We start from the raw sequence: 27763 nt of genomic DNA on the forward strand, positions 1-27763 counted from the left end.
CTGGTCACATGATCTTCCCCACAGAACCTTGCATCTTTGCTAATCTTCTGCTGCACTGACAGCCATTTAGTGAACCCCCGAGCTGAATCTTCGCTGATCAATCACAGGAGAATGGATCGATCGACAACTTAGCTAATTACTTATCATTGCATGGATTGTATTGATGCACATATTAAAGGGGGGGGGGGGGGAACGTCAGCTTAGACTTTTGCTTTAAGCGCTTTCAGGAGAAGGCCGTTGTGGAACCTTGTACAACGAAACAACTGTGTCAAATGCTTCATACTTAGAACCAGAGCCACAGATCTCTGTTAAATCAGGGCAAATAACGAGGTGTTACCTAATTAGGCAACGGATGTTTTGGTCGCTGAGTTTAGCGGCTATCCACAAAGCTACATATATGCAAAAAAGAAAGCGCACGCTCCCCGTATAAAATCAATGCGACAATTTAATTAACTGGACAAATCTAAAATCATCTCACTCACAAACGCCAGATGTTTTTGAGCCGCGCTCCGGGACACTGACGGTGCTTCCGGAAACCGGGACTGATGGTAGCACCTTTAGGTCTTGTCCTCCGGCAACTGAAGACGCATACAATACAGTCCACTTTCGATAGGTACCTTTTCCGCACTTCCGGGCATGATGACGCAGTGACGTCTCTTGGCGTGTGTGATGACTTCCTTCCTTACGCATTTTGTTGTAGCAACAGCTTCATTAGAGGTAGTAGTTGATCCTTAAAGAAGACAGCCTGGACTCCCGAGGACATTTATATTGGCTTTTATACATATTACACTTTGTATTGTACCGTGGTACAATTTTCAGGCCTTTTTATTATTTGTATTGGTTTGCATATATGATCTGGTATTAATAAGCCAAGGTCACAACTACTGAATTCTTCTGCATACTGTACCTCACTCTGCAATAATTAACACACCTTGTCTGGTTTACGTACATCTAACACATATTCCTACATTGTGTAACAGGCTCTGTCATATATATAGGGGTAGGTTTATTGGCTCATCTGCTTTACATAGCAGTTACTGAGCCCCTACCAATTTTCCAATTAGTACAGGTATAATACACCCCAGTGTCAGTCTGGACATCGCCCTCCATTGAATGATAGGTGAATGTGTAAGGCTGACAGAGAGATATATATGTGTAAGTTTTATTATATTCACATCAGGGAATTTGTGCACCCTGTTTACCTTTATAGCAAAGGTAAGTATGATACTGGCTTTAGCCAGATTTTAATTGCACTACTCACACAAGCTCATGCTTTATTTAACCCCTTCAGGGCTTTCACACCTTTTTCACCAGTCCATGGGACAACTATTACATATATATAGTGTAGGTACCTGCATACGGTTATGCCTTGTCGTGGCATGCAGGCTTATAAATGCTTTGGCCAAAGGGTTTAACAAAATACCCTTTTTCATGAGATTATTATTTTATTTTAGCCTAATTGGTAGGAGCGCAGGAATCGTTCTGTTTTTCTACACACACGCACGCACACACGCACACACGCACGCACGCACGCACACACACACGCACACACGCACGCGCAGAAAGGGATAGGAGCTTCTCCCCAGTCTGGTCAGCTGCATAAGGCTGAGGCCCCAGTACCTCCGCTGCACGCGCGCCCGCGAGACTGGCGGCGCGTGCAGCCGATTCCCCGGTCTGCAGTGAGCTGCAGGAAGAGAGACCGGGGAGGGCGTGGCGGGGGAGTGACGGGGGCGCGGCCATGATGTCACCCGGCAGGTTCGCCCTCATTGGCTGAACCGCCGGGGGGCGTGGCTTAGCTCTCCGTCGCCAGTCCTGCTCTCAATTCTCAATCGCAACTCTCGCCACAGCGCTGCAGCCCCCCCCCCCTCGCAGCAGGCCCGGCACCATTGAGTGGAGGGCTCTTGTCCCTGCAGCGTCCGCCGCAGCGGGCGCTGCAGTAGCCAGCGGGGACCAGGCCTAATGCTGGCGTGATGGTCAACACTGCCCGCTCCACTTCTTACACTGGGAACTAGTGATCAGCACAGGAGAGGAGTGGGACAGTATTTATCGGAGCACAGTCATGAAGCAGCTGAGGGAGCAGGGAGGAGCTCTGCCTCATCTCCGCACTGGGAGACTGGGCTGCCGGTGTGGGCAATGGTTTGGGTGAAGCTCCCCAGGGCTGCCTGCTGCCCACCCATGGTCTATGTTGCCCATCATATAGTTAGCAGCGCACACTGTATGATAGCAAAGCAGGAAAACATTTTCCTGACTGAAAAATCAGTTGTCAAGAGCAAGTTGCAAAATCCGGCAGTAAGCCATCTGGTCAGGGCAAATCTGAAAGAAGAAACCCTGCAACAAACTTTCACAGAGAAAGACACATTGGTGATGCATGGAAACAGATGGAGAACAATGCTAACAATTGTTTTAACACCTTCTATCCATGCTCAAAATAGATTTCTCCTGTGAAGAATTGAATTTCATTGACACCCTAATGACAGTAGGCAATGGCAATATATATTTATAAGTACCCACATGCTTGCCTTCACAGTTTAAACCTGTATTCCACCCATAGAGCAATTAACCTATGGAGAGAGACGGCAGATACAATATACAGTATATCTTCCAACAACAACAAAAAGGTTGGACATCTTTTTAGACAGGAAAGGTATACAGGGATATACCAAATAAGTACCCTTCCCCTCTCTCTCTCTCTCATCCCCCCTCTCTCCCCCTTCTCCCCCCCTCTCTCCCCCTTTCCCCCCCCCCCCTCTCTCTCCCTTTTCCCCCCCTCTCTCTCCCTTCTCCCCCTTCTCTCTCTCTCCCTCCCTTCACCCCCCCTCTCCCCCTGCCCCCCCCTTCTCTCTCTCCCTCCCTTCTCCTCCCCTCTCTCTCCCTCCCTTCTCCCCCCTTCTCTCTCCCCCCCTCTCTCTCTCTTCTCTCTCCCCTCTCCCCCTCTCTCTCCCCCCTCCCCCTCTCTCTCCCCCCCTCTATTTCTCTTTCCCCCCTCTATTTCTCTCTCCCCCCTCTCTCCCTTCTCCCCAACCACACCACTCTGTTTGCCCCCTCCACCAACAGCAGCACTCAGTTTGCCCCTCCCCCTCTGTCCGTTTGGCCCCTCTGTGTCCGTTTGCCCCCCCTCTGTCCGTTTGCCCCCCCTCTGTCCGTTTGCCCCCCCTCTGTCCGTTTGCCCCCCCCCTCTGTCCGTTTGCCCCCCCCCTCTGTCCGTTTGCCCCCCCCCTCTGTCCGTTTGCCCCCCCCCCTCTGTCCGTTTGCCCCCCCCCTCTGTCCGTTTACCCCCCCTCTCAGTCCGTTTGCCCTCCCCCTCCCTCCTTTCCACTTCTCTCTGCTGAATTCAGTGTGTGTGTGACAGGAGAGTAGAACACGCCCCCTCTCTCTTCCCATTTGTCAGAGCAGGGTCATGTGACCCTGCTCTCAGCACCAAAGTATCTCTCCCTTGTCTCCCCAAGCAGAACGCTTGGGAGAGCGTGTGTGCACGCGCATGAGCGCGCGAGCACAGCGGGAGAGGGGATGTGCTGATTCACATAGAGGAAGGTAAGCGCGCCAAGCACCAAGCGCCAAGCGAGCTCAACGCCAGCGGGGACTCAGCCTTATACTTGTCAATATTGGTCTTATGGAAATATTTTTTGAGGAAGGCGGTTAGATTCATTTAAATATACCTTGCACATATCATTAGAACATCTCCCAGGTACCTTCAGGTATGCGCCTTTTTGAGCACGTGTCCCTCCCTATGTTATTTGGAGGGGCTATATATTCAACTTGAGACTAAACGCGAATCACCCTTTTTGAGATAAATCCACGGGCCAATGGAACCGGCCGATCCACTTCGGATCCAAATTCGCCCCCAAACTTTGCACAGCTCTACCTGTGAGGGGACCGTGCAATTGGTGATACAAAGGGGCATGTGAAAAAGAGTTTTCAGTTGAGACTGAGTTTCTTTATCAGTATTGTATTGATGTTATCAATGCTGCCAAATAATGTAGTTATAATGTATCGTTCTGTCATCTATGGAGAGGTGACACGTAAAATTACATTGATGTCTAACGTATGATACCTGGAACTGCTACCATCAACAAAGTGTCAACGGGCAGTGGCGGATTGCAAATTCCTCCGTCCCATGGTACTTACACGTGGTGACCGCCTCCTCGCTTCCGCCCTTCTCCTCCTGAATCGCAGCGTCAAATGATGCCGCGGACGTCACCAACGTGACGTCGCACGGTGTCGCGTTGCCATGGTAACGCGACGTCATGATGTAATTTGATGCTGTGATTCGGAGGGAGAAGAAGGGCGGCAGCAAGGAGGCGGCCGCCACGTGTAAGGGCCTTCCCATCAGGCCCGAGAGCGCGGCAAATTTATATGGGGGCGGACAATTTTGCCGCCCCCCAAATTTTGCCGGCCCGGGCTTCATGGGAAATCCGTCACTGGTAACGGGGCGTCTCCTTGTTCCACTTCCTTTAAATAATGATAATTTCAGTATGCTTTAAAAATAAATAAATAATGGAGTTTTGGGGGGGGGGGGGGGGGGGGAGGGGAGGTTTGGGATTTTTACCCTGCCTTCAAATTATACTGCTGCTATTGTGCTCAAATGAAAATGCTAGGCACATGAATAGATCATTTTATCTATAAAGTATGCATTTAAATATTTGCGGTAACCCTCTAGCGCAGGGCACATTAAGCAAGGCGTATTGTGCTACTTTTACTGTTTTGATCCACTGTCTTTAACCCCTTCAGTTCTGGACTGTTCTGCAACATGCCACCGTGCATTCGAGGGTTAATAGTCTTTCCGGCTGTTATGCTAGCCCCATTGATATTGATTGAAGTCTGCGATATTTCAGCATCCTTTCATACATCTCCTATAGAATTGAGAACATCTAGTCCTGCCGTGTTCTTTTCTTTAATCTGGTTAAATAACATAATTGTATTAGCCCTTTCTTATCAAATTTGGAAATAATCTTATCTGAGCAAGTATCCCACTCTTCAGAACTGGTGGGAGCCCTATGTAAGACCTTTTTTAGTCTTCATTGTATTTGTCTTGTCATTCAAAGTGCTGTAAGATATCCTTTATCCTGGTGCCAGCTTTCATCATCCAATTTTACCTATTTGCTTGTACACTATCTTCTGCACAAAGAATACATTTTTCAGAAGTTTCAATAGTTTTTTTTTTAAACTACAGTGGTACTGTTCCAATGGAGAAATGGTAACAGTAAGACAAAGAACAGATGTTAATAATACGATGTAACCTTTTTAAACAAGGGACATTTCATGCCTAACTTCTGGCATTATTCAGAACCCTTTTTTATACCAAGTAAAATGAAAACATGCAGTGCACATTAGGCCTTTTGAATGTAATCCCTTTGATTTTAATATGCTGCACATCCCTCTGGAACTAAAGTGTAACTATTGGTCTAACAAACGCACAACCCCAGCAAGCTCTAACCCCAGAACCCACCACGTCATATATATATATATATATATATATATATATATATATATATATATATATGTAGCCCCCTGTAAACAGAACGGGCTATATATCTTTCTCCTACTGTGGTAAGTCCTGTTACCACCTGTGACCTGAACGGTCATTTGTCGACCACTGTATATATATATTCTGTTCTGTTTACAGGGGGCTACATATATATATATATATATATATATATATATATATATATATATATATATATATATATATATATACAGTGTTCGACAAACCTATACATTTGCTCGCCCCGGGCGAGTGGATATAACCCCCGGGCGAGTAAATATTGGCCCAAGCAGCACACGTTTGGTACTAGGTGGCGAGTAGATTTTTTTGTGTGGCGAGTAGATTTTTTGGTGATTTGTCAACCACTGTATATATATATATATATATGTAGCCCCCTGTAAACAGAACTGGCTATATATCTTTCTACTACTGTGGTAAGTCCTGTTAAGGGCAGGCGCCAGTAGTAATCATGGGTTTTCCCCCCTTCACGCCCTGCCCTGAGTGATAGATGCAGGCCCCTGACTCTGCTGCAGGCATGAGAGAGAGGGGAGGTCCTGCTGACATCATGAGGGGTGGGGCTGACTCTATTTAGTAGCCAGTTCCTATGAGTGACAGTCATTCTAGTTCGAGTCTGTCCTGGGAGTTGGAGGAGAGGAGTAGGTCAAGCTCTGTCCTGGGAGCAGGAGAGAGAGAGAGAGAACTCTGGCCTATTAGTTTGGAGAGTGAGCAGAGCTCCGGTGGACCAATGCCCCCCACCCTGATGAGGGGGTGATGGGGAGTATCTACCCCCACCCAGAGGATACCCTCTGAGGTGGGCATTGGGGTATTGAGGCCCCTCACATACCATCCTGCTGGGGTGCATCTTGGAGGAAAGGAGAGGAGAGGAGAAGGCCTGTACACCTTTGGAGTGCCTTGTGTGCTGCTGCTGCTGTGTGCTGCCAAGGCTGCTGTGTGCTAGCTAGAGACAATAAAGAGACATTGCTGATTTCACCAGAGACTGTGTGTGATTCTGGAGCATCCACCCTGGGACCAGGGTTATTTCTTCTATAAGGGTCCTACCCCATATCCCTGGAAAGTTATAGAGGATGGAGGCGCTGCACCACCACTAAAGAATGAGGCAACTACCCCAGAAGCCTGGTCCTGTGTCCCCAACATCTACGCGGGAAGCTCAGGCCCTCCTGTTACCGGCAGGTACGCACCACTCAAGAACATGTAGCCAGCCCTCACACACCCTAGATATAGCATCTATGTCTGGGGGGGGGGGGATATGTGTTACATATATATATATATATATATATATATATATATATATATATATATATATATATATATAATATAATATATATACAGTTGGGTCTGGAAATAATTGGACACTGACACAATTTTCATAGTTTTGGCTCTGTATGCCACCACAATGGATTTGAAATGAAACAACTGAGATGCAATAGAAGGGCAGACTTTCAGCTTTAATTCAAGGGGTTGAACAAAAATATCGTATGAAACGTTTAGGAATTGCAACCATTTTCATACACAGTCCCCTAATTTCAGGGGCTCAAATGTAATTGGACAGCTGTCTTCAGTTGTTGTTTGTTCGTGGGTCTTTCTGCCTTAAGTTTTGTCTTCAGCAAGTGAAATGTATGCTCGATCGGGTTGAGATGAGGTGATTGACTCGGCCATTGCAGAATATTCCACTTCCTTGCCTTAAAAAACTCTTGGGTTGCTTTCACAGTATGTTTTGGGTTATTGTCCATCTGTAAAGTGAAGCGCCGTCCAATCAACTTTGCTGAATTTGGCTGAATCTGAGCAGACAATATTTCCATATACACTTCAGAATTCATCCGGCTACTTCTGTCTTCTGTCACATCATCAATAAACACTAGTGACCCAGTGCCATTGTAAGCCATGCATGCCCATGCTATCACACTGCCTCCACCGTGTTTTACAGGTGATGTAGTATGCTTCGGATCATGAGCCATTCCAAGTCTTCTCCATACTTTTTTCTTCCCATCATTCTGGTACAGGTTGATCTTAGTTTCATCTGTCCAAAGAATGCTGTTCCAGAACTGGGCTGGCTTTTTTAGATATTGTTTGTCAAAGTCTAATCTGGCCTTTCTATTCTTGAGGCTTAAGAATGGTTTGCACCTTGTGGTGAACCCTCTGTATTTGCTCTCGTGAAGTTTTCTCTTTATGGTAGACTTGGATAATGATATGCCTACCTCCTGGAGAGTGTTCTTCACTTGGCTGGATGTTGTGAAGGGGTTTTTCTTTACCATGGAAAGGATCCTACAATCATCCACCACTGTTGTCTTCCGTGGACGTTCAAGCCTTTTTGTGTTGCAGTGCATTCTTTTTTTCTCAGAATGTACCAAGCTGTTGATTTGGCCACTCCTAATGATCCTACTATCTCTCTGATGGAGCCCATATAAGCAAATGCAACGCTGTTCACACAGCTTTTAAGCACAGCATGGGATAGGCAAAGCCAGTACAACCAACCTCACACTGATGATGCCTATCAAGGTTGAAACATGTCTGTGAGTGGTTTTATTGGCTTTGTATATCCCATGCGGTGCTTAAAAGCGGTGTGAACAGTGTTGCATTTGCTTATATGGGCTCTGTGTAAATGGCTTTTTAGTCAAAAGGTGACACGTGCTCATTTGCATGTCATTTCCCAGAATCCCTTGCTGCAGTGGGAGCACTGTATGCTAGGTGATAATGGTTGAAAGGCAGGGTTGCAGACCTGCCTAAGGCATGTGAATGTGCTCACAAGTGATATTCTTTATTGGCTATATGCTAAACGGTGGAGTTTTTTTGTTGCCTTTTTCACCCACCATAACATACAGCAAGTTTTAGTGACAACGCTAACGTGCCAAAACCAAGAAAGGCAATGAAGGCACATAATAAAGCTATCATCTTACATCCATCTTTCCCAACCGTGGTTTCATGAGGTCTCTCCCAGGGGTTCGCCAAAAAATATATGTAATGGTGGATCTCGTGGGTTGCTGAGTCAGAGGAGTGACTATGTGCTTCCTAAAGTCCCAAACTGCCCCTCCCTGTGGTTGGTACGCTTATCAATTACTGCCAGAGCTTCCAAAGCCTTCCCCCACAGTCCTTTGCATCAGCCGCTGCAAGGCATTGTGGGGCATGCCTCGGGAAGCTCCTACGGTGATCGACAGCTATTCCACCCACGCTACCTGCACGCCGATGTGCGGTTTGGGACCTTACTAGGTGCTCGGTCCTTCCAAGAACAGTAAGTAATATACTTAGCACTGCAAAAGCGTCAGTAAATAAATAAGTAGGAATATTCGGTGAAATAATTGTGCAGAAGCAAATGTTCTTTGTAAGAAGCTCGATCACAGACAGTAGTAAGTATGCTTCCAGGTCTTTACCAACGTGAAGGATTCATAATGTAGATATCATCACACTGCGTGTGCAGCTGCAGTACTGCACTAAATGCAGGTAAGGAACTATTTGCCTGGGACTTCAATGTAAACATCGGAATAGGTTTGAATTTCGTCATGTTCAGTAGTAAAGTAGACACTTTCAAATATGGTTCTTTTTAGTAACATTTCAGGACTTGAAGAGTCTACTTTACTACCGTACATGATGACATTCACATGTATTCTAATGTTTACATTGAAGTCCCAGGAAAGGAATCGTGGGTTTCCATGCTGCCATCTGTAAGCATTGTACAGCACTAACAGGGGAACGATACTGAGTAGCTGAAAACATTGGGGGGCGGGGGGGGGGGGGGGGGGGAGGAGAGAAACACCTGGATGGCGAACAAAAGGAAAACAGTGGAAAAAGAAAATAGTTACAATGCAGAAAATAAACACTTTGCAGAAAACAAATGCAAAGTAGGTAGACATTGTCCTTTCATTATGTTCAGATAAGTAGGTACAGATGCAGCGGCCGTTATTTTAAGGCATCCCGGCGCCGTTTTCGTGCGCGCTGCTGTACTCCGCGCGGCATGAACGCGGCCAGTCGCCCCAGGCACACGTGTTTATTGCGGTTGCTTTGTTTGAATTTCACAGCTTGTGTGCAATTAAATGCAATGAAATGAATGAATTGCAATGTGTACAGTACCGTGCTACTGTGTCAATTTCAGGTGTTTAATAGCCACAACACTAAAATGCCATATTCTGCACTCGCCTGCACTCGCGTCTTAAGGCGGTACGGTTGGAAGAAACCCCGCGCCATGACATGGGTATTCCGAGGTGTACACCGCGTGATTTGTTAAAATAACGGCCGCTGCATCGTTAGGTAGAAAATTGTCGGTCACGATAGAATGAAGCTGGGGCTTCTTCAAATAGCCGGTAGTATTGGATAAATGGAAACACAAAGTACAAGATGATGGTTGTTTGAAAGTGCAGGAAGTCAAACATACATTAATTCAGCAGAGCAATGTATCATGTAAAAAAGCACCCAGGCAATGTTGCTAATTGGATCATACTGAGGTTGGAGCCCCTAGCAGAGATCTCACAGTCATTCTTGGCTACTATGGCAATGGGATAAAATACTTGTGCATCTGTAAATGTATCCGGTAACTATGACAACCCAACTAACACCTCACATAGGAATGTATCTGAGAACCTGATTCACTTCCCACTTTGTCACATGTGAACACCAAATATCTTATTCATGTGTCCGCCTTGATCATCACTGTGCTGCATAAACTATTTCCGTTATTCCAGCAGCCCATCGATGCTGATCATTTATACACTGCATAGTATTATACAATGTATCTTCCACTGTTAAACCAATATTTGCTTGTACTTGATTGATTTTTAATGTATCATTTAGTGCTATCTGCAGAGATGTGGCAGCCTGGCAGCCTTGGGTGAGGGTTTCCCTCTCCCACATCCCCGCAGTTTATAAGCTTTGGGTGGGGGTTACACATTGGCAGAGTTCTTCGCTGTCTGTCACTGTATAATCACTTCTCTATGTAAATACTGCATTTCTTTTGCTGATGCCAGACTTTAAAGCAGCAGTTCAAGCTGCCGTTTTTTTTATTGTATTTTTCCCCTTTAATATGTGCATCAATACAATCAACACAATGATAAGTAATTAGCCAAGTTGCCGATCGATCCGTTCTCCTGTGATCGATCGGCGAAGATTCGACTCGGGGGTTCACTAAATGGCTGCAGAGGAGTATTTTGCAGTCAGTGGAATGTATTTGCATATTAATAGGACAACGTTCTGTGGGAAGATCATGTGACCAGGCATTCACTAGATACAATTGGTGCACTGCTAGAGAGAGGGCAGGGCTCAAAAAGGGGTGTGCCAGAGCCTGTTTCAGAAGAGGAAGGGGATGTCACTTTGTAAATGGTTGCTATAGACACACAAAAATGCTTTGTTACATTATAATACATTAAAAATGTTATTCAGCATTGTTTAAAGAAAATGCTACAAGTATTTCTCATAGTACAGAACTGATTTCTTTTAAATACACACATGTAGGATATTGCTGGGTCTGCAGCTTTAATAATGCTTTTCTTGCAGTGCACAGTGACTTTTAGCTTTTAATCTAATTATACAAGAGATTTATTTATATTAATTTTATTTTGTTGTATTTAAATAGCCCTTACCACAAATTAGTCTCCTAACAAAAAATGCAAGAAAATGCAAAACCAGTGTGGAGTAAAAAACGCAGAGAAAGTAGAGCAAGATTATGAATATCTTCATGATTAAACCGTATTTTTAGGAAGTTAAGAACAGTAATAAAAATGTTTTAATAATGCCAAGATAAAAATGGCGATATGCTGAAAATAGTCTCATAAATACCTTCTGTATAGCCATGGATGGAATACTTGTGGTGGTCTCTGTATAGCCGTGGATGCTGGTCTTTAACTTGTATCCTTCTCATTGCAGACATTTCAATAAGCTTGCTCTCCTTACTGGTCACAGCCTGCGGACTTGCACTTTTTGGCGTCTCTCTTTTTGTGTCTTGGAAACTTTGCTGGATTCCGTGGCGTGAACGTGGCTTCAAAGTGAGCAAAGAACACGAGCACCTGAACTACACGGACAGTGACACCAATGAGCATGACTACAGTGACAACTTCCTGGGACAACCCTCAATTTTCCCAGAATCCTCGATGAAGATCAGTCACACTTCCCCCGATATTCCGTTAGAAGCCAAGACGGGTACCAAGGAAAACTGTGTCCATAATGTTCGGATGCATCGCCAAATCACAGACCCAACTTCCTCTGCTCGGTCAGTATCTATTCTACTTCTGACTTTTATTCTTAGATTTCAGCATATAATAATAATAATAATAATAGTATGTTCTTGTATAGCGCTGCTAGTTTTATGTAGCGCTTTACAGAGACATTTTGCAGGCACAGTCCCTGCCCCGTGGAGCTTACAATCTATGTTTTTGGTGCCTGGGGCACAGGGAGATAAAGTGACTTGCCCAAGGTCACAAGGAGCCGACACATGGAATTGAACCAGGCCTCCCTGACGCTCAATGCCAGTCAGTGTCTTTACTCACTGAGCCACTCCCTCTCCCAGCATATCTGCACACAGCGCTGTATGGTAATCAGGCCCATCCCTAGGGTATGTGCCCCCCTTATGCAAGCACTAAGGAGGAACCCCCCCCCCCCCCCCGCCAGAAGAAATAAAACATTTCCCCGAGATTATGTTCACAACCCTCCTCGAGGTAGGAGGCAGGGGGTCTCCCGAGTGAACCTCATTAATTCCCTGCTTCCTGAGAGGGTGCGGTATCTCCTGCTCAGGTTTAGATGTCCTATCACAAGGGCGAACAGGAAGCCATGGCATCATAGGCGGCTTCCTATTGGCACATGTGATCGGTAACCTTTAGACCTGAGCAGGGGATACCGGCACCCCCTAAGGAGGTAAGTATATCAGGGGCTGAAATGAGTTCCCGGGGGCTGAAATGTATGTGGTTCAGCTGCAGAGACGCCCCTGCTTCAATCCTACGTATTAACAAAATGTAAAATAAAATGTTTCAAAAAAGGAAAGCGTCCATTCTTACCGCCTAGGTACTGATTGTAAGTATCAAACTGCAATATATTGGGATTGATTATGCAATATAGGGTCAGCAGTGATGTGTAGAAAAGAACAGGCACAGAAGGTTGGCTAGCTGTGTAGGTCCTTTCTTCCATACAGTAAAGGAGGTAGGAGTAATAGGGACGGTGATAGCTTTTATTATTTTTATTACATGAAAAGGAACATGTATCCAGTGTGTGAAAATACAGATTCTTTGATCCAATAATTATTGGCTCGACACCGGTTCCTTTGCAGTTCCAAATATCATTTATTATTTTAGCGGCAGTGAGAAATAAGCTTCAGGAACAATTCACTTGCCCTAACTTTTCTACAAAGTACATTGTTTCCATGAAGGGAGTTCTTATATTACACAATCTTTCTCAGTTCAGTCCGAACAGAGCGCGGAGAAACAAAATGGACACAAACAAGACACCATGGATTCCGACTCACTTCAATTCCATTTCCGTTACACACACACAAATAGTTGGTTTCGCCGCTTTCGAACCTCGGGATTGTGCGTCGGGTACGACAGAAATAGAAACCGGAGATGATATATGAAGTATTGTATATTTTCTGTCTGTCTGAGGTACTGTTCATTAAAAAAAAATATATGTTCATGTTTTGGGATTTTTATCAAATGAAACAAATGGAACTTTCTTCCGAATGTTGGCCAATTTTGTGTGCAATAATTTGCAAGCTTTTTGAAAAGTTTGACTATTTTACTGTCTGGTTATCCCCATGTACCAAGTTCGCATTGCAGAGCCAGCAGCCAATGTCGCACTGATGACATCCAAAAGGTCAAATCAGCTGTCTGTGAGCAGGGCTACTGACTGCACTTCTTACTGTAAACCCAGGCTGTGCTGGAAAGCTATGTAATACGGTGGGCACGAGCTTGTAGGGGTCCATGTTAAAATGGATAAGAAGTAAAGAGTGACACTGTGCTTATTTGCATATCATTACCCAGATTCCCTGGCGGCCATGGAAGAACTGTTTGCTAAGTGATAACGGGGAAAGACAGAGTTGCAGATCTGTCTGAGACGTGTGGATGTGCTCACACAAGTGTATTATTTTTTATTTACCAAAAGAAAACGGCAAAAAATTAAAAATCCTTTAAAAAAAAAAAAAAACGATTTAAATAATCAGCCTTTTTTGGTTTTTGCTCAATTTTTGCTGGGTTTCAAAACTCGGTTCTGACTCGAATCGAACGTCGAATTCTCAAAACGCTCGGCCCGGAATTCAAATTGAAAGTCCAATTTGCAAATATAGGATTCTGAAGCCTTCGACACGCCCGTCCTTAGTAAATGTGCGTGCACATGTGGTCCAGTAAAGGGACGCTCAACTCCAGGCCTCAAGCACCCCCAACAGCGCAGGTCTTCAGGATATCCCTGCGTCAGCACAGGTGGCTCAATCAGTGCCTGTTTCAGCACAGGTGGCTTAATCAGTGGCTCAGTCAATGACCTGTGCTGAAGCTGGGGTATCCTGAAAGTGTGATCTGTTGGAGGGTGTTGAGGACTGGAGTGAGAAGCGCTGGTGCAGTACAGTAAGAGTGCGGCACAAAAGCCTTTGTCTTTTGCAGTGTTGCTAAGGTTACTGAAATAATGAATTGCAAAAAAAAGTGAGTTTCAACCAAGCTCTGAAGAAGAGGATCGTGATAAAATAGGAGAGTGATAGTGATACAATAACATAGTGATAGAATGTGATAGTGATAGAATGTGATAGTCATAGTGATATAATGTGATAGTGATAAAATAAGATAGTGATAGAATGTGATAGTGATAGAATAAGATAGTGATAGGATGTGATAGTGATAGTGTAGAATGTGATAGTCATGGTGATATAATGTGATAGTGATATAATGTGATAGTGATAGAATGTGATAGTGATACTGTATAATGTGATAGTCAGTGTTCGACAAACCTATACATTTGCTCGCCACGGGTGAGTGGATTTAACATCGTGGCGAGCTCCTATTGGCCCAAGCAGCACACGTGTGGTACTAGGTGGCGAGTAGATTTTTTTGTCCGGCGAGTAGATTTTTGGGTGATTTGTCGACCACTGGTGATAGTGATACTGTAGAATGTGATAGTGATACTGTATAATGTGATAGTCATAGTGATATAATGTGATCGTGATAGTGATGGAATGTGATAGTGATAGTGATGGAATGTGATAGTGATAGAATGTGATAGTGATACTGTAGCATGTGATAGTGATAGAATGTGATAGTGATAGAATGTGATAGTGATAGAATGTGATAGTGATAGAATGTGATAGTGATACTGTATAATGTCATAGTGATACTGTAGAATGTGATAGTGATACTGTATAATGTGATAGTCATAGTGATATAATGTTATCGTGATAGAATGTGATAGTGATAGAATGTGATAGGGATAGAATTTGATAGAATGTGATAGTGATACTGTATAATGTGATAGTGATACTGTATAATGTGATAGTGATACTGTAGAATGTGATAGTGATACTGTATAATGTGATAGTGATACTGTAGAATGTGATAGTCATAGTGATATAATGTTATCGTGATAGAATGTGATAGTGATAGAATGTGATAGGGATAGAATTTGATAGAATGTGATAGTGATACTGTATAATGTGATAGTGATACTGTATAATGTGATAGTGATACTGTAGAATGTGATAGTGATACTGTATAATGTGATAGTGATACTGTAGAATGTGATAGTGATACTGTATAATGTGATAGTCATAGTGATATAATGTGATCGTGATAGAATGTGATAGTGATAGAATGTGATAGTGATAGTGATAGAATGTGATAGGGATAGAATTTGATAGAATGTGATAGTGATACTGTATAATGTCATAGTGATACTGTATAATGTCATAGTGATACTGTAGAATGTGATAGTGATACTGTATAGTCATAGTGATAGAATGTGATCGTGATAGTGATAGAATGTGATAGTGATAGAATGTGATAGTGTTAGAATGTGATAGTGATACTGTAGAATGTGATAGTGATACTGTATAATGTGATAGTCATAGTGATGTAATGTGATCGTGATAGAATGTGATAGTGATAGAATGTGATAGTGATAGTGATAGAATGTGATAGTGATAGAATGTGATAGTGATAGAATGTGATAGTGATACTGTGTAATGTAATAGTGAGACTAAATAATGTGATAGTCATAGTAATAGAATGTGATAGTGATAGAATGTGATAGTGATACTGTTTAATGTGATAGTGATACTGTAGAATGTGATAGTGATACTGTATAATGTGATAGTCATAGTGATATAATGTGATCGTGATAGAATGTGATAGTGATAGAATGTGATAGTGATAGTGATAGAATGTGATAGGGATAGAATTTGATAGAATGTGATAGTGATACTGTATAATGTCATAGTGATACTGTATAATGTGATAGTGATACTGTAGAATGTGATAGTGATACTGTATAGTCATAGTGATAGAATGTGATCGTGATAGTGATAGAATGTGATAGTGATAGAATGTGATAGTGTTAGAATGTGATAGTGATACTGTAGAATGTGATAGTGATAGAATGTGATAGTGATAATGATAGAATGTGGTAGTGATAGAATGTGATAGTGATAGAATGTGATAGAATGTGATAGAATGTGATAGTGATACTGTATAATGTCATAGTGATACTGTATAATGTGATAGTGATACTGTAGAATGTGATAGTGATACTGTATAATGTGATAGTCATAGTGATGTAATGTGATCGTGATAGAATGTGATAGTGATAGAATGTGATAGTGATAGTGATAGAATGTGATAGTGATAGAATGTGATAGTGATAGAATGTGATAGTGATACTGTGTAATGTAATAGTGAGACTAAATAATGTGATAGTCATAGTAATAGAATGTGATAGTGATAGAATGTGATAGTGATACTGTTTAATGTGATAGTGAGACTGAATAATGTCATAGTGATACTGTAGAATGTGATAGTGATACTGTATAATGTGATAGTCATAGTGATATAATGTTATCGTGATAGAATGTGATAGTGATAGAATGTGATAGGGATAGAATTTGATAGAATGTGATAGTGATACTGTATAATGTGATAGTGATACTGTATAATGTGATAGTGATACTGTAGAATGTGATAGTGATACTGTATAATGTGATAGTGATACTGTAGAATGTGATAGTCATAGTGATATAATGTTATCGTGATAGAATGTGATAGTGATAGAATGTGATAGGGATAGAATTTGATAGAATGTGATAGTGATACTGTATAATGTGATAGTGATACTGTATAATGTGATAGTGATACTGTAGAATGTGATAGTGATACTGTATAATGTGATAGTGATACTGTAGAATGTGATAGTGATACTGTATAATGTGATAGTCATAGTGATATAATGTGATCGTGATAGAATGTGATAGTGATAGAATGTGATAGTGATAGTGATAGAATGTGATAGGGATAGAATTTGATAGAATGTGATAGTGATACTGTATAATGTCATAGTGATACTGTATAATGTCATAGTGATACTGTAGAATGTGATAGTGATACTGTATAGTCATAGTGATAGAATGTGATCGTGATAGTGATAGAATGTGATAGTGATAGAATGTGATAGTGTTAGAATGTGATAGTGATACTGTAGAATGTGATAGTGATACTGTATAATGTGATAGTCATAGTGATGTAATGTGATCGTGATAGAATGTGATAGTGATAGAATGTGATAGTGATAGTGATAGAATGTGATAGTGATAGAATGTGATAGTGATAGAATGTGATAGTGATACTGTGTAATGTAATAGTGAGACTAAATAATGTGATAGTCATAGTAATAGAATGTGATAGTGATAGAATGTGATAGTGATACTGTTTAATGTGATAGTGATACTGTAGAATGTGATAGTGATACTGTATAATGTGATAGTCATAGTGATATAATGTGATCGTGATAGAATGTGATAGTGATAGAATGTGATAGTGATAGTGATAGAATGTGATAGGGATAGAATTTGATAGAATGTGATAGTGATACTGTATAATGTCATAGTGATACTGTATAATGTGATAGTGATACTGTAGAATGTGATAGTGATACTGTATAGTCATAGTGATAGAATGTGATCGTGATAGTGATAGAATGTGATAGTGATAGAATGTGATAGTGATAGAATGTGATAGAATGTGATAGAATGTGATAGTGATACTGTATAATGTCATAGTGATACTGTATAATGTGATAGTGATACTGTAGAATGTGATAGTGATACTGTATAATGTGATAGTCATAGTGATGTAATGTGATCGTGATAGAATGTGATAGTGATAGAATGTGATAGTGATAGTGATAGAATGTGATAGTGATAGAATGTGATAGTGATAGAATGTGATAGTGATACTGTGTAATGTAATAGTGAGACTAAATAATGTGATAGTCATAGTAATAGAATGTGATAGTGATAGAATGTGATAGTGATACTGTTTAATGTGATAGTGAGACTGAATAATGTCATAGTCATAGTAATAGAATGTGATAGTGATAGAATGTGATAATGTAGAATGTGATAGTGTAGAATGTGATAGTAATATAATGTGATAGTGTAGAATGTGATAGTGATATAATGTGATAGTGATAGTGTAGAATATGATAGTGATAGAATGTGATAGTGATAGAATGTGATAGTGATAATGTAGAATGTGATAGTGATACTGTAGAATCTGATAGTGATAGAATGTGATAGTGATAGAATATGCTAGTGATAGTGATACTGCAGAATGTGATAGTGATATAATGTGATAGTGATAGTGATACTGTAGAATGTGATAGTGCTAGAATGTGATAGTGATAGAATAAGATAGTGATAGAATGTGATAGTGCTAGAATGTGATAGTGCTAGAATGTGATAGTGATAGAATAAGATAGTGATAGAATGTGATAGTGATAGAATAAGATAGTGATAGTGATATAATGTGATGATGATAGAATAAGATAGTGATAGTGATAGAATGTGATAGTACTAGAATGTGATAGTGATAGAATGTGATAGTGATAGAATGTGATAGTGATAGAATGTGATAGTGATAGAATGTGATAGTGATAGAATAAGCTAGTGATACTGTAGAATGTGATAGTGATAGAATAAGATAGTGATAGTGCTAGAATAAGATAGTGATAGAATAAGATAGTGATAGAATAAGATAGTGATACTGTAGAATGTGATAGTGATAGAATAAGATAGTGATAGCGATTGATCAGTAAACACTGAGAAATGTGACTCGGTTAGTCTTAAACATGCCCGATATGAGGCGGCCTCGATTAGCGTGAGAACAGAAAGCATCGAGAGGTCATTCTGTATTTGTAATATAAATCTCTTAAAGCAGCAAACACGTGAAAACGTATGTTTAAAAAAAAATCAGTTCTGTGGTATTAGATAATACTTACTGTATTTTTATTAAATTCAACTCTTAATGCCATTTTCTTTATAAATTCTAAAGCGTCCTTTAGTTTCTATAGCAGGCGTTGGCACACCTCCCCAGCAGTGCAAGATCTTTGCAACATTTTCCTGTTTGTGATCATTTGTTGCCAATGTTCCCAGCAGTTTGAGCTGCAAACTGTAACAATAGATAATGTTACCTTAGTAATATAAGGATACATTGTAGCTGCTGAGTTACACTGACTGAAGCAGCCATTATGTTAGGCACACAATCAGGATAGTTACAGATTTATAACAGGAGCACCAAATGACTGCCAGTTTAGATAAGAATGTAGAATTATACATAATCACACGCTTTACATATAAATATAATAAAAATAAGGGGGAAAAAGGGAGAATGTAGTATTGCTGCTTTAAGCACATATTACATTATAAAGCGGATGTTACATTATTGAGCGCTTTCAATTCTCTGCAAATCCAATATATGTCACTAATTGGGACAGCAATAGCTGACACGCAAAGCGCAACGAATGCGTTCCACACAGAGGATCCGGATGTGAGAGACACTGGGAGCAGCCTGCGCCAATACTGACACGCAAAGCGCGCCGAATGCGTTCCACACAGAGGATCCGGATGTGAGAGACACTGGGAGCAGCCTGCGCCAATACTGACACGCAAAGCGCGCCGAATGCGTTCCACACAGAGGATCCGGATGGACTACGGCAAGCGAGAGGGATCAGGAGAGGCTCAATGGCCAAAATGAAGGATCTATCCACTCAGCTGCAGGCAAAGGACCCGGATGGAGCATACACTCTTGTAACCTCCTTGTGATGTGTATCACCAATTAGTTCTCCATGATTGAAGATGAGGGCATTTCCAGCACACGTGAATATCATCCGGAATGATTGAACAGAGAGCATTATGGGTGTTATATAATGGACTTCACAGGACTGTGTTATTATGCCACTTGATAAAGACCGCTAAGGTCGAAACTTTGTGTTTGGCTCAATAAATTTGTTTAGTAACTTTAAATCCGTGTGTGCCCTGTGTTCCATCAGTTACTACCTGCATTGGATTCATCACAGGCTCTCGTTCAAGCACGGGAGCACCAATAATTGCATCACTGGTTATCCAGTGTTTCCCAATTCCAGTCCTCAGGGAACCCCAACAGGTCAGGTCTTAAGGATATCCCTGCTCCAGCAGTGGTGGCTCGGTCAAAATGACTAAGCCACTGACTCATCCACCTGTGCTGGAGCAGGGATATCCTTAAGACCTGACCTGTTGGGGTTCCCAGAGGACTGGGGTTGGGAAACACTGGGTTATACTATTCTTTTTTAGGTCATTGTCATAGAATGCATAACAGCACCATCCTTTACTGAAGGGGTTAAATGCAAAATGTGTGTTAAAATCCTTTGTCTGCCTTCTGCTATCTAGGTTAAATCTATTGGGTGCTAAATTAAAACCAAATAACACATTTAAAATAAGTCAAACACCTCTGAATGAGAAATCGGAGCAGGTTGTGTTATGACAAGCACATGCTACAACGCTTGTCAGCGGGGGTAAGAAAGGGGGAAGGGTAATAAAACATACAGGGAAGCAGAACATAATATAATGTAATAATGGGACATTTCAGCCATAGGAAACATGGAACAAGCTTAGGTGAAGGAAAGAGAAGCCACGGAGCCAATTTGCAGGGTAACGAGCAGGGGAAAGGAATAATGAGTATAGGAGGTGTGTGATGAATGCGTTAGGCTGCAGGGAGGTACAAAGAATAGGATAAAACTGACAATTGGAGGGCAATGTGGATCCTCTGTACTGTGACGCGGCTTACACCGCAATGCGTGTTCATGCTATAAAAGTTACATAGTTACATAGCTACATAGTTACATAGTTACATAGTAGATGAGGTTGAAAAAAGACGTGCGTCCATCAAGTACAACCTATGCTAGATTTAGACGACAGATACTTTATCCTATATCTGTACTTACTTATTGATCCAGAGGAAGGCAAACAAAAAACCCACAGTGACACATTATCTAATGATATCTCATAATGGGAAAAATAAAATGTGTTCCAGACTCCAAATATTGGCAATCAGATTTCTCCCTGGATCAACATCTTTCCCATGTTTACTTATTTGGTATATCCCTGTATACCTATCCTTTCTATAAAGATGTCCAACCTTTTTTTGAAGATATCTATTGTATCTGCCATCACAGTCTCCCATGGGTAATGAATCTCACACTGTAACTGCCCTTACTGTAAAGAACCATTTCCTTTGTTGCTGATGAAATCTCCTTCCTCCAACCTTAAGGGATGGCCCCGTGTCCTTTGTACTGTCCTTGGGATGAATAGTTCTTTTGAAAGCTCCTTGTATTGTCCCTGAATATATTTGTATATAGTTATCATATCCCCTCTAAGACGCCTCTTTTCTAATGTAAATAAATCTAATTTAGCTAGCCTCTCCTCATAAATCAGATTGTCCTCCCCCTTTATTAATTTGGTGGCTCTTCTCTGCACTTTTTCTAGTTCTATAATGTCTTGTCTAAGGAGTGGTGCCTAAAATTGTACTCCATGCTCAAGGTGTGGTCTTACTAGTGCTTTGTAAAGGGGCATAATTATGTTTACTTCCCTTCCATCCATTGCCCGTTTAATGCAAGATAAGATCTTATTTGCCTTTGCAGCTACTGCATGACATTGGGCACTATTGCTAAGCCTGCTGTCTACAAGCACTCCTAACTCCTTCTCCGTCAAGGATTCCCCCAATTTATCCCCATTTAACTTGTAAGTCACCTGTTTATTCCTGTTTCCCAAATGCATAACCTTACATTTATCTGTAAAAGAACAAGACAACAGCGCAGAGCCCTAGTGCATTACAAAAAATAGGGATTTATTTTATGATAGAAAGAGGTCATGCCCACTTACAAATAGACAAAGGTGTACATTCACATAAAGGTATCTTTTCTCCTATTTTTTGGAATGCCACTAAACCCGCATCAGCTTGGAACCGTCAGTCAGCCACAGACCTCCACCCTGTTGCGATCGTGGATCAGAGTAATGACGTCCCCTTCAGTGCGTCGCAAGTCTGCAGCAGCCAATTCAATTATCAGCCAAACAGTGTTCCCATAAGCAGCCTGTACAAGGTCAAAAGCACTGAGATAATTGCATGAGAGTGTCCAGTATACAGTATACTGACGGTTCAAAGCTGAAGTGGGTCTAGCGGTGGAGGAGAGGTTTTCTCCATTGCTGTCTTCATTGTAACCCTGTGGGTACTATGTAACGGACCTTGCTACACTAACGTGATTGGATACTCTTGCTGCAACTGGGGTTCAGTTTCCTGCCCGGAGCAGAAGGCGTGTATGCTGAGGGATCCTCACGAAGCAAGTTATCCATCTCCAGCGTGGTAACATGTACCCTAAACATGTCCTGCTTTTATGATTAATTTATCTTGCACGTGCAATCATTTACATTTTAATACTGTCACAATATAATTACTTTACTACACTACAAGAGTCGTGCGCTGTGTTTTCTCTTTTTGCAAGAACAATTGTAATGGAATTATAGGGTCAAGTACCACCTTCACACAAACTGTCTCAGTCCAAACACTTCTGCCGCCTCATGTATGATATTGTCGACATAAACAGAAAAGTCAAACTGTGATCATATGGGAAACGTTATAGTTTTGGTAACACCATCAATAATAATAATAATAATAATAATAATCATCTGTTTAAAATGCCCAGGAGAAAACATGAAGCGGGAAAATCGTTCTTTGAGTGCACGCTATGAAAAAGGTCCATTCCATGAATCTCTGAAGCATTTCTTCATGGAACGGAGCAAAGAACAAACAACCTGTCACTATTTCCAGCACAGAAGATGCTGCAAATATATCGGTGGAATAATTTGTATACCTAAAACTGAGATTATTCTCCAGCTAAGGCATTTAAAAAAATGTTTTCTCTTGAAATCGACTTAATTTGAAAACGAGTGTTTTGACATCAGTTTTAATGAAGCCATTTGACCATATGTTGAGGTATTGTGAAATAAGCTTATCATATCAAACTTCTCCATCAAGAAATCATGGAAGGTTGCCAACCCCACCACATGGTACAATTCCATTTTCAGGGAACCTTTTTCTATTGCCTCCAAATGATCGACATTATAAAACACATTTGCAACTGTCAACAGAATTGGGATGCAGGATGATAAATATGCCCAGTACGGTGTTTACAACACTGGTGTCTGTACGGAGATGAACCTCAAAGTAGCTATTTCCACTGTTTTAGTTTCACTGATCGCCCCATATCTCATAGTTTCTGGCATCAGCCCTTTATCCAGTTTGACATGAATACAACAAATGGTAAGATTATTGATCACTTACCATACAAATAAAAGGAGATGCATACCTATGCTGACATCTTAAAGCTGCAGTTCAAGCTGCCGTTTACATTTTTATTTAATTTTTTTCCGTTCAATATGATTTTTTCCCATTCAATACAATCTGCACACTGACAAGTGATTAGCTAAGTTGCAGATCGATCCGTTCTCCTGTAATCGATCGCTTTGCTCGGGGTTATTTAATCCAGTTATTGCTGCAAAACAGTAGCCACGGTGCAAATTTCTGTGTGGAAGATCATGTGACCAGGCAGTCACTAGCTACAATTAGTGCACTGCTAGAGAGAGGGCAGGGCTCAAAAATTGGTGCGCCAGAGCCTGTTTCAGAAGAGGAAGGGGATGTGACTTTGTAAATGGTTTCAATAGAATCAAAAATGCCTGTTACATTATAATACATTAAAAATGTAATTCAGAGTTGTTTAAAAAAAATGCTACAATTATTATCTCATAGTGCAGTACTGATTTATAAAAAAATATTGCTTTGTCTACAGCTTTAAATAATTTCAGTATAGACACACCATCATACCCCACACATGTTTATCTGAAAATAAGTCAAGGGCCCAATTTAGAGTTGGCTAACGACAGTACTTTGGGCCTATTTTGGGGGAATGTGGGCTTTTGCTTCATCTGCACCTTTAAGACTAATGTCTTTATATAGTCTTTATATTTCCTTTTGTAGAAAGAGGAAAACAGCAGAATAAGTGTGGTTATTGTATAGCAAGATAGAGAAAATAGGCTAAAGCGCTCCAATGCCAGGAATAAAAGAATATTATAAGCCTTGAAAAAGAACGCTGTGACGTTCGAAACGCGTTGGATGGGTCTTTTGTCACATTAAAGTGCCCTTGTATTCTATTTTTTATTCTGGGTCCTCCCTGCTCTCTTTTTGCTTGTGCGCTTTGTTTCTCCATTTATTCCTGGTTATTGTATAGGACAGGTCCCCTAATGTAGTCTGGAATATGCTAATTCCATATGTATATTATTATTATAGCATATTCTTGTATAGCGCTGCTAGTTTTACGTAGCGCTTTACAGAGATATGGAGCTTACAATCTATGTTTTTGGTGCCTGAAGCACAGGGAGATAAAGTGACTTGCCCAAGGTCACAAGGAGCCGACACCGGGAATTGAACCAGGTTCCCCTGCTTCAAACTCACTGCCAGTCAGTGACTTTACTCACTGAGCCGCTCCTTCTCCTTATTAATATATCTATTAATATATCTATTAATAACCGTGTACAGTAACGCCTGACAGTATGTTTTATACAGTGCATAGATAAGCTAAAATCAAGGAAGATACTTTGGACTCCAAGGTGCAGGGAAAACATTGCATAAAAAGGCAGAAACAAAAGTGAATAGTTATGTCGTAGGCCAGAGAATTGTGTTCAATATAGGACAGGTATTACCAGAAGCGAAAGAACGCTGTCACTGATCCTCAGAATAGAAACATTGATTAAAGTAATCAAATACCTCCACGTAATAGATTCTGACATATCATTTAGAGTAGCTAAAAATACAATACAAATATTTGACCTACTGTACCCTACAGAGGTAATAATCTGAGATGTCAAAGTGAACCAGTTAATGTGTATTGATGTAATTTGAATCTAAATGAACTACAGCACAGTGAGACCACGTGTTGTACATTATAGTTGGCTGTCAGTCTACTAAAGATCATTTATAGAACAGATTCATAGTCTAAGCTCTATTGATTGTGCTTTTGTAAACCATTCCTTGCTTTTTAGGAGAAAAATATGGAGATTGGGTTCCCCACGTGAGTTGAGAAACGCCAATCTGGGCTTGTTTTGGGGTTAACCATAATTGTTTCACTTATAATAATAACTTTGTTTCAGATAGTGCTTTTCTCGCAATGGGACTCAAAGCATGTCACAATTACAGTATACTGCAGGGGCGCGCAAACTTGGGGGAGCGACATTTTTGGGGTGGGGGGGGAGCCGGGCGCTTGCAGAGGTCCCGCGCTCTTCCCCACAACATTTAAATAAAATGCCTGGGGAGCGCGCAGGGCCTCTTACCTTCTCTCCGTGACAACGCGGAGTCAAATAACGTCGCGGGGTCAAATGGTAACGCGACGTCGTGACGTCAAATAATGGCGCAGATGCGGGAGAAAAAGTAGGGGGTGGGGGTGGGGGCGTGAGCAGGGGGGGAGAGCAAATAAAAAACGTTTGTGCAGCCCTGGTATACTGCATGGTACGCAGCACATAGGATTGTTACACACAATACCTGCCCAGAGGAGCTTACAATCTATGTTTTGGTGCCTGAGGCAATTAAACCAGGTTTCCCCTCCGTGCCAGTCAGTGTCTTTACTCACTGAGCCACCCCACCCTTATTTGAAAAACTATTATTTATTAAAAGTCATTTAAATACGAAAAGAGCATAGTATTGTGGATGTAAACGCGTTTTAAGGTTTATATTGTATTTATAGTGTCAATAACTGGTTTTGTTTTTGTTTGTTTGTTTTCAAGACACACTTCAATTAGAAGACAGCTCAATCTTTCTAACCCAGATTTCAACATCCAGCAATTTCAAAAGCAAGAGCAGCTGACTGGGATTGGGCGTATAAAACCTGAGCTGTATAAGCAGAGATCCGTGGAAACCGACGATGGACGAAGGAACAACAGCAAATCCTGCGGGAAACTCAATTTCATCATTAAGTACGACTGTGACTTGGAAAAACTTATTGTTAAGATACACAAAGCCGTCAACTTGCCGGCAAAGGATTTCTCCGGGACGTCAGACCCTTACGTAAAGATTTATTTACTTCCGGACCGAAAAACAAAGCATCAGACTAAAGTGCATCGGAAAACGCTTAACCCCGTGTTTGACGAAGTTTTTTTATTCCCTGTGCCATACAGCGAGTTATCCACCCGCAAGCTTCACTTCTCAGTGTACGACTTTGACAGGTTCTCGAGACACGATGTCATAGGTCAGATCATAGTGGATAATTTTTTAGACTTGGCGGACTTCCCCAGGGAAAGTAATATCTCGAGGGACATTGAACACGTCACTAATGTAAGTATAACAAACCACTTTTGTGAAGAAATGTTTTTTTTGGGTTTTTTTTTGGCTTGGTCAGTTCACTTCAGTTAAATATTCAAATGACAGAATTATTGGACTTTGTAATGTCTCTGTACCGTAGACGGTGTCTTTGTAATATCTATGATAGGAAACCTCATAACTTGTTAAGGATACATGGGGGTCTTCCAATAGGTAGATACATCTTTATTTTACCACGGTTGACTCATTTACCAGTTTATGACCCCGTTTCAGGTCTCATGCCTCAGTAATATAATATGTTTCAAAAGTTACAGTCACAAGTTTTATTTAACTAACATTACTTGTCATACAAAAGGTATGACCATATGGTAAATTCATAATAATATAACTAACAATCTATCAAATAGTATACAGGTACTGTAACTTGTGTAATGTTAGTTAGATATTGGTAGCTTTATCCAGGAAATAATAGGCTACACACAGGGCCGCCAACAGGGGGGGACAGCTGATGCTGGTGTCCCTGGCCCCGTGAGTCAGGCCCCCTGCGCAGCCGACCAGTTGATAATAAATATATATATAAAAAACAAAAAACACTGCGCCAAGTCTCAAGGCAGCGGCGGAAGTCAGCTGAGCTAAGCTTCCGGCGCGCCGACGTGAGAGGGAGGCCCGGCGCGTGTGTCAGCGTGGGACAGCCGCCGGGTCCGCAGCCACCCGCCCTCTTCCCCCCCCCCCCGCAGCACCACCGGGCCACCAACAGCCATCGGGTCCGCAGCCACCTGCCGCCCCGCAGCACCTCCAGGCCACCGCCAGCCGTCGGACCCAGAGCCACCCCCCCCTGCAGCACCACCGGGCCACTGCCAGTCGTCGGACCCACAGACACCCACCACCCCACACTCCCGCGCAGCACCGTCAGACCACTGACAGCCGTCGGGCCCGCAGACTCACCCGCCCCCCTGCAGCACCGCCGGGCCACCGCCAGTCGCCTGGCCCGCAGACCCCTCTGCCCCCTGCAGCACCGACGGGCCACCGCCAGCCATCGGGCCCGAAGCCACCAGCCCCGCAGCACCGCCAGCCCCCCCGCATCGCCTCCGGCCCCCACAGCACCGCCACCCCCTCCCCTGCAGCCGCCAGCACACTGCCCCCCTCCCCCCTTGCAGTCACCAGCCCACCATATTGGGCGTGGTTTGGATATTTAATATATGTATTGGGGGGGTTGGGGTATTTATTATATATATTGGGGGGGTTGGGGTATTTTGTATATGTATTGGGAGGGAGTTGGGGTATTTTATATATGTATTGGAGGAGGGGAGAGGGGTTGGGGGGGAGGGCGGTGATATTGCGGCTTCCTGTTGGACGACCGTGTGGATCTCCTGGTTCAAATCATGATTGAATTGAAACAAAGTAGCGTTTATAGTTACCGTACAGTATG

At 42.1% G+C, this 27763-nt stretch overlaps 1 protein-coding gene across 2 annotated transcripts in view; it reads left to right on the top strand.

Annotated features, from left to right (window-relative positions):
* Positions 1 to 27763, top strand: part of SYT9 (synaptotagmin 9) — a 100639-nt gene that overhangs the window by 10335 nt on the left and 62541 nt on the right. For both annotated transcript variants that reach the window (XR_012787608.1, XM_075567378.1), the window contains exons 2-3: positions 11351 to 11693; positions 25803 to 26349. Coding sequence is in view for 1 of the 2 variants with exons in the window: in XM_075567378.1 (XP_075423493.1) it covers positions 11351 to 11693; positions 25803 to 26349 (890 nt within the window). In the remaining variant the exon portion in view is untranslated. The remainder of the gene's footprint in view (positions 1 to 11350; positions 11694 to 25802; positions 26350 to 27763) is intronic.

This window comes from Ascaphus truei, chromosome 12, assembly GCF_040206685.1.
Source record: "Ascaphus truei isolate aAscTru1 chromosome 12, aAscTru1.hap1, whole genome shotgun sequence".
Taxonomy (NCBI): domain Eukaryota; kingdom Metazoa; phylum Chordata; class Amphibia; order Anura; family Ascaphidae; genus Ascaphus; species Ascaphus truei.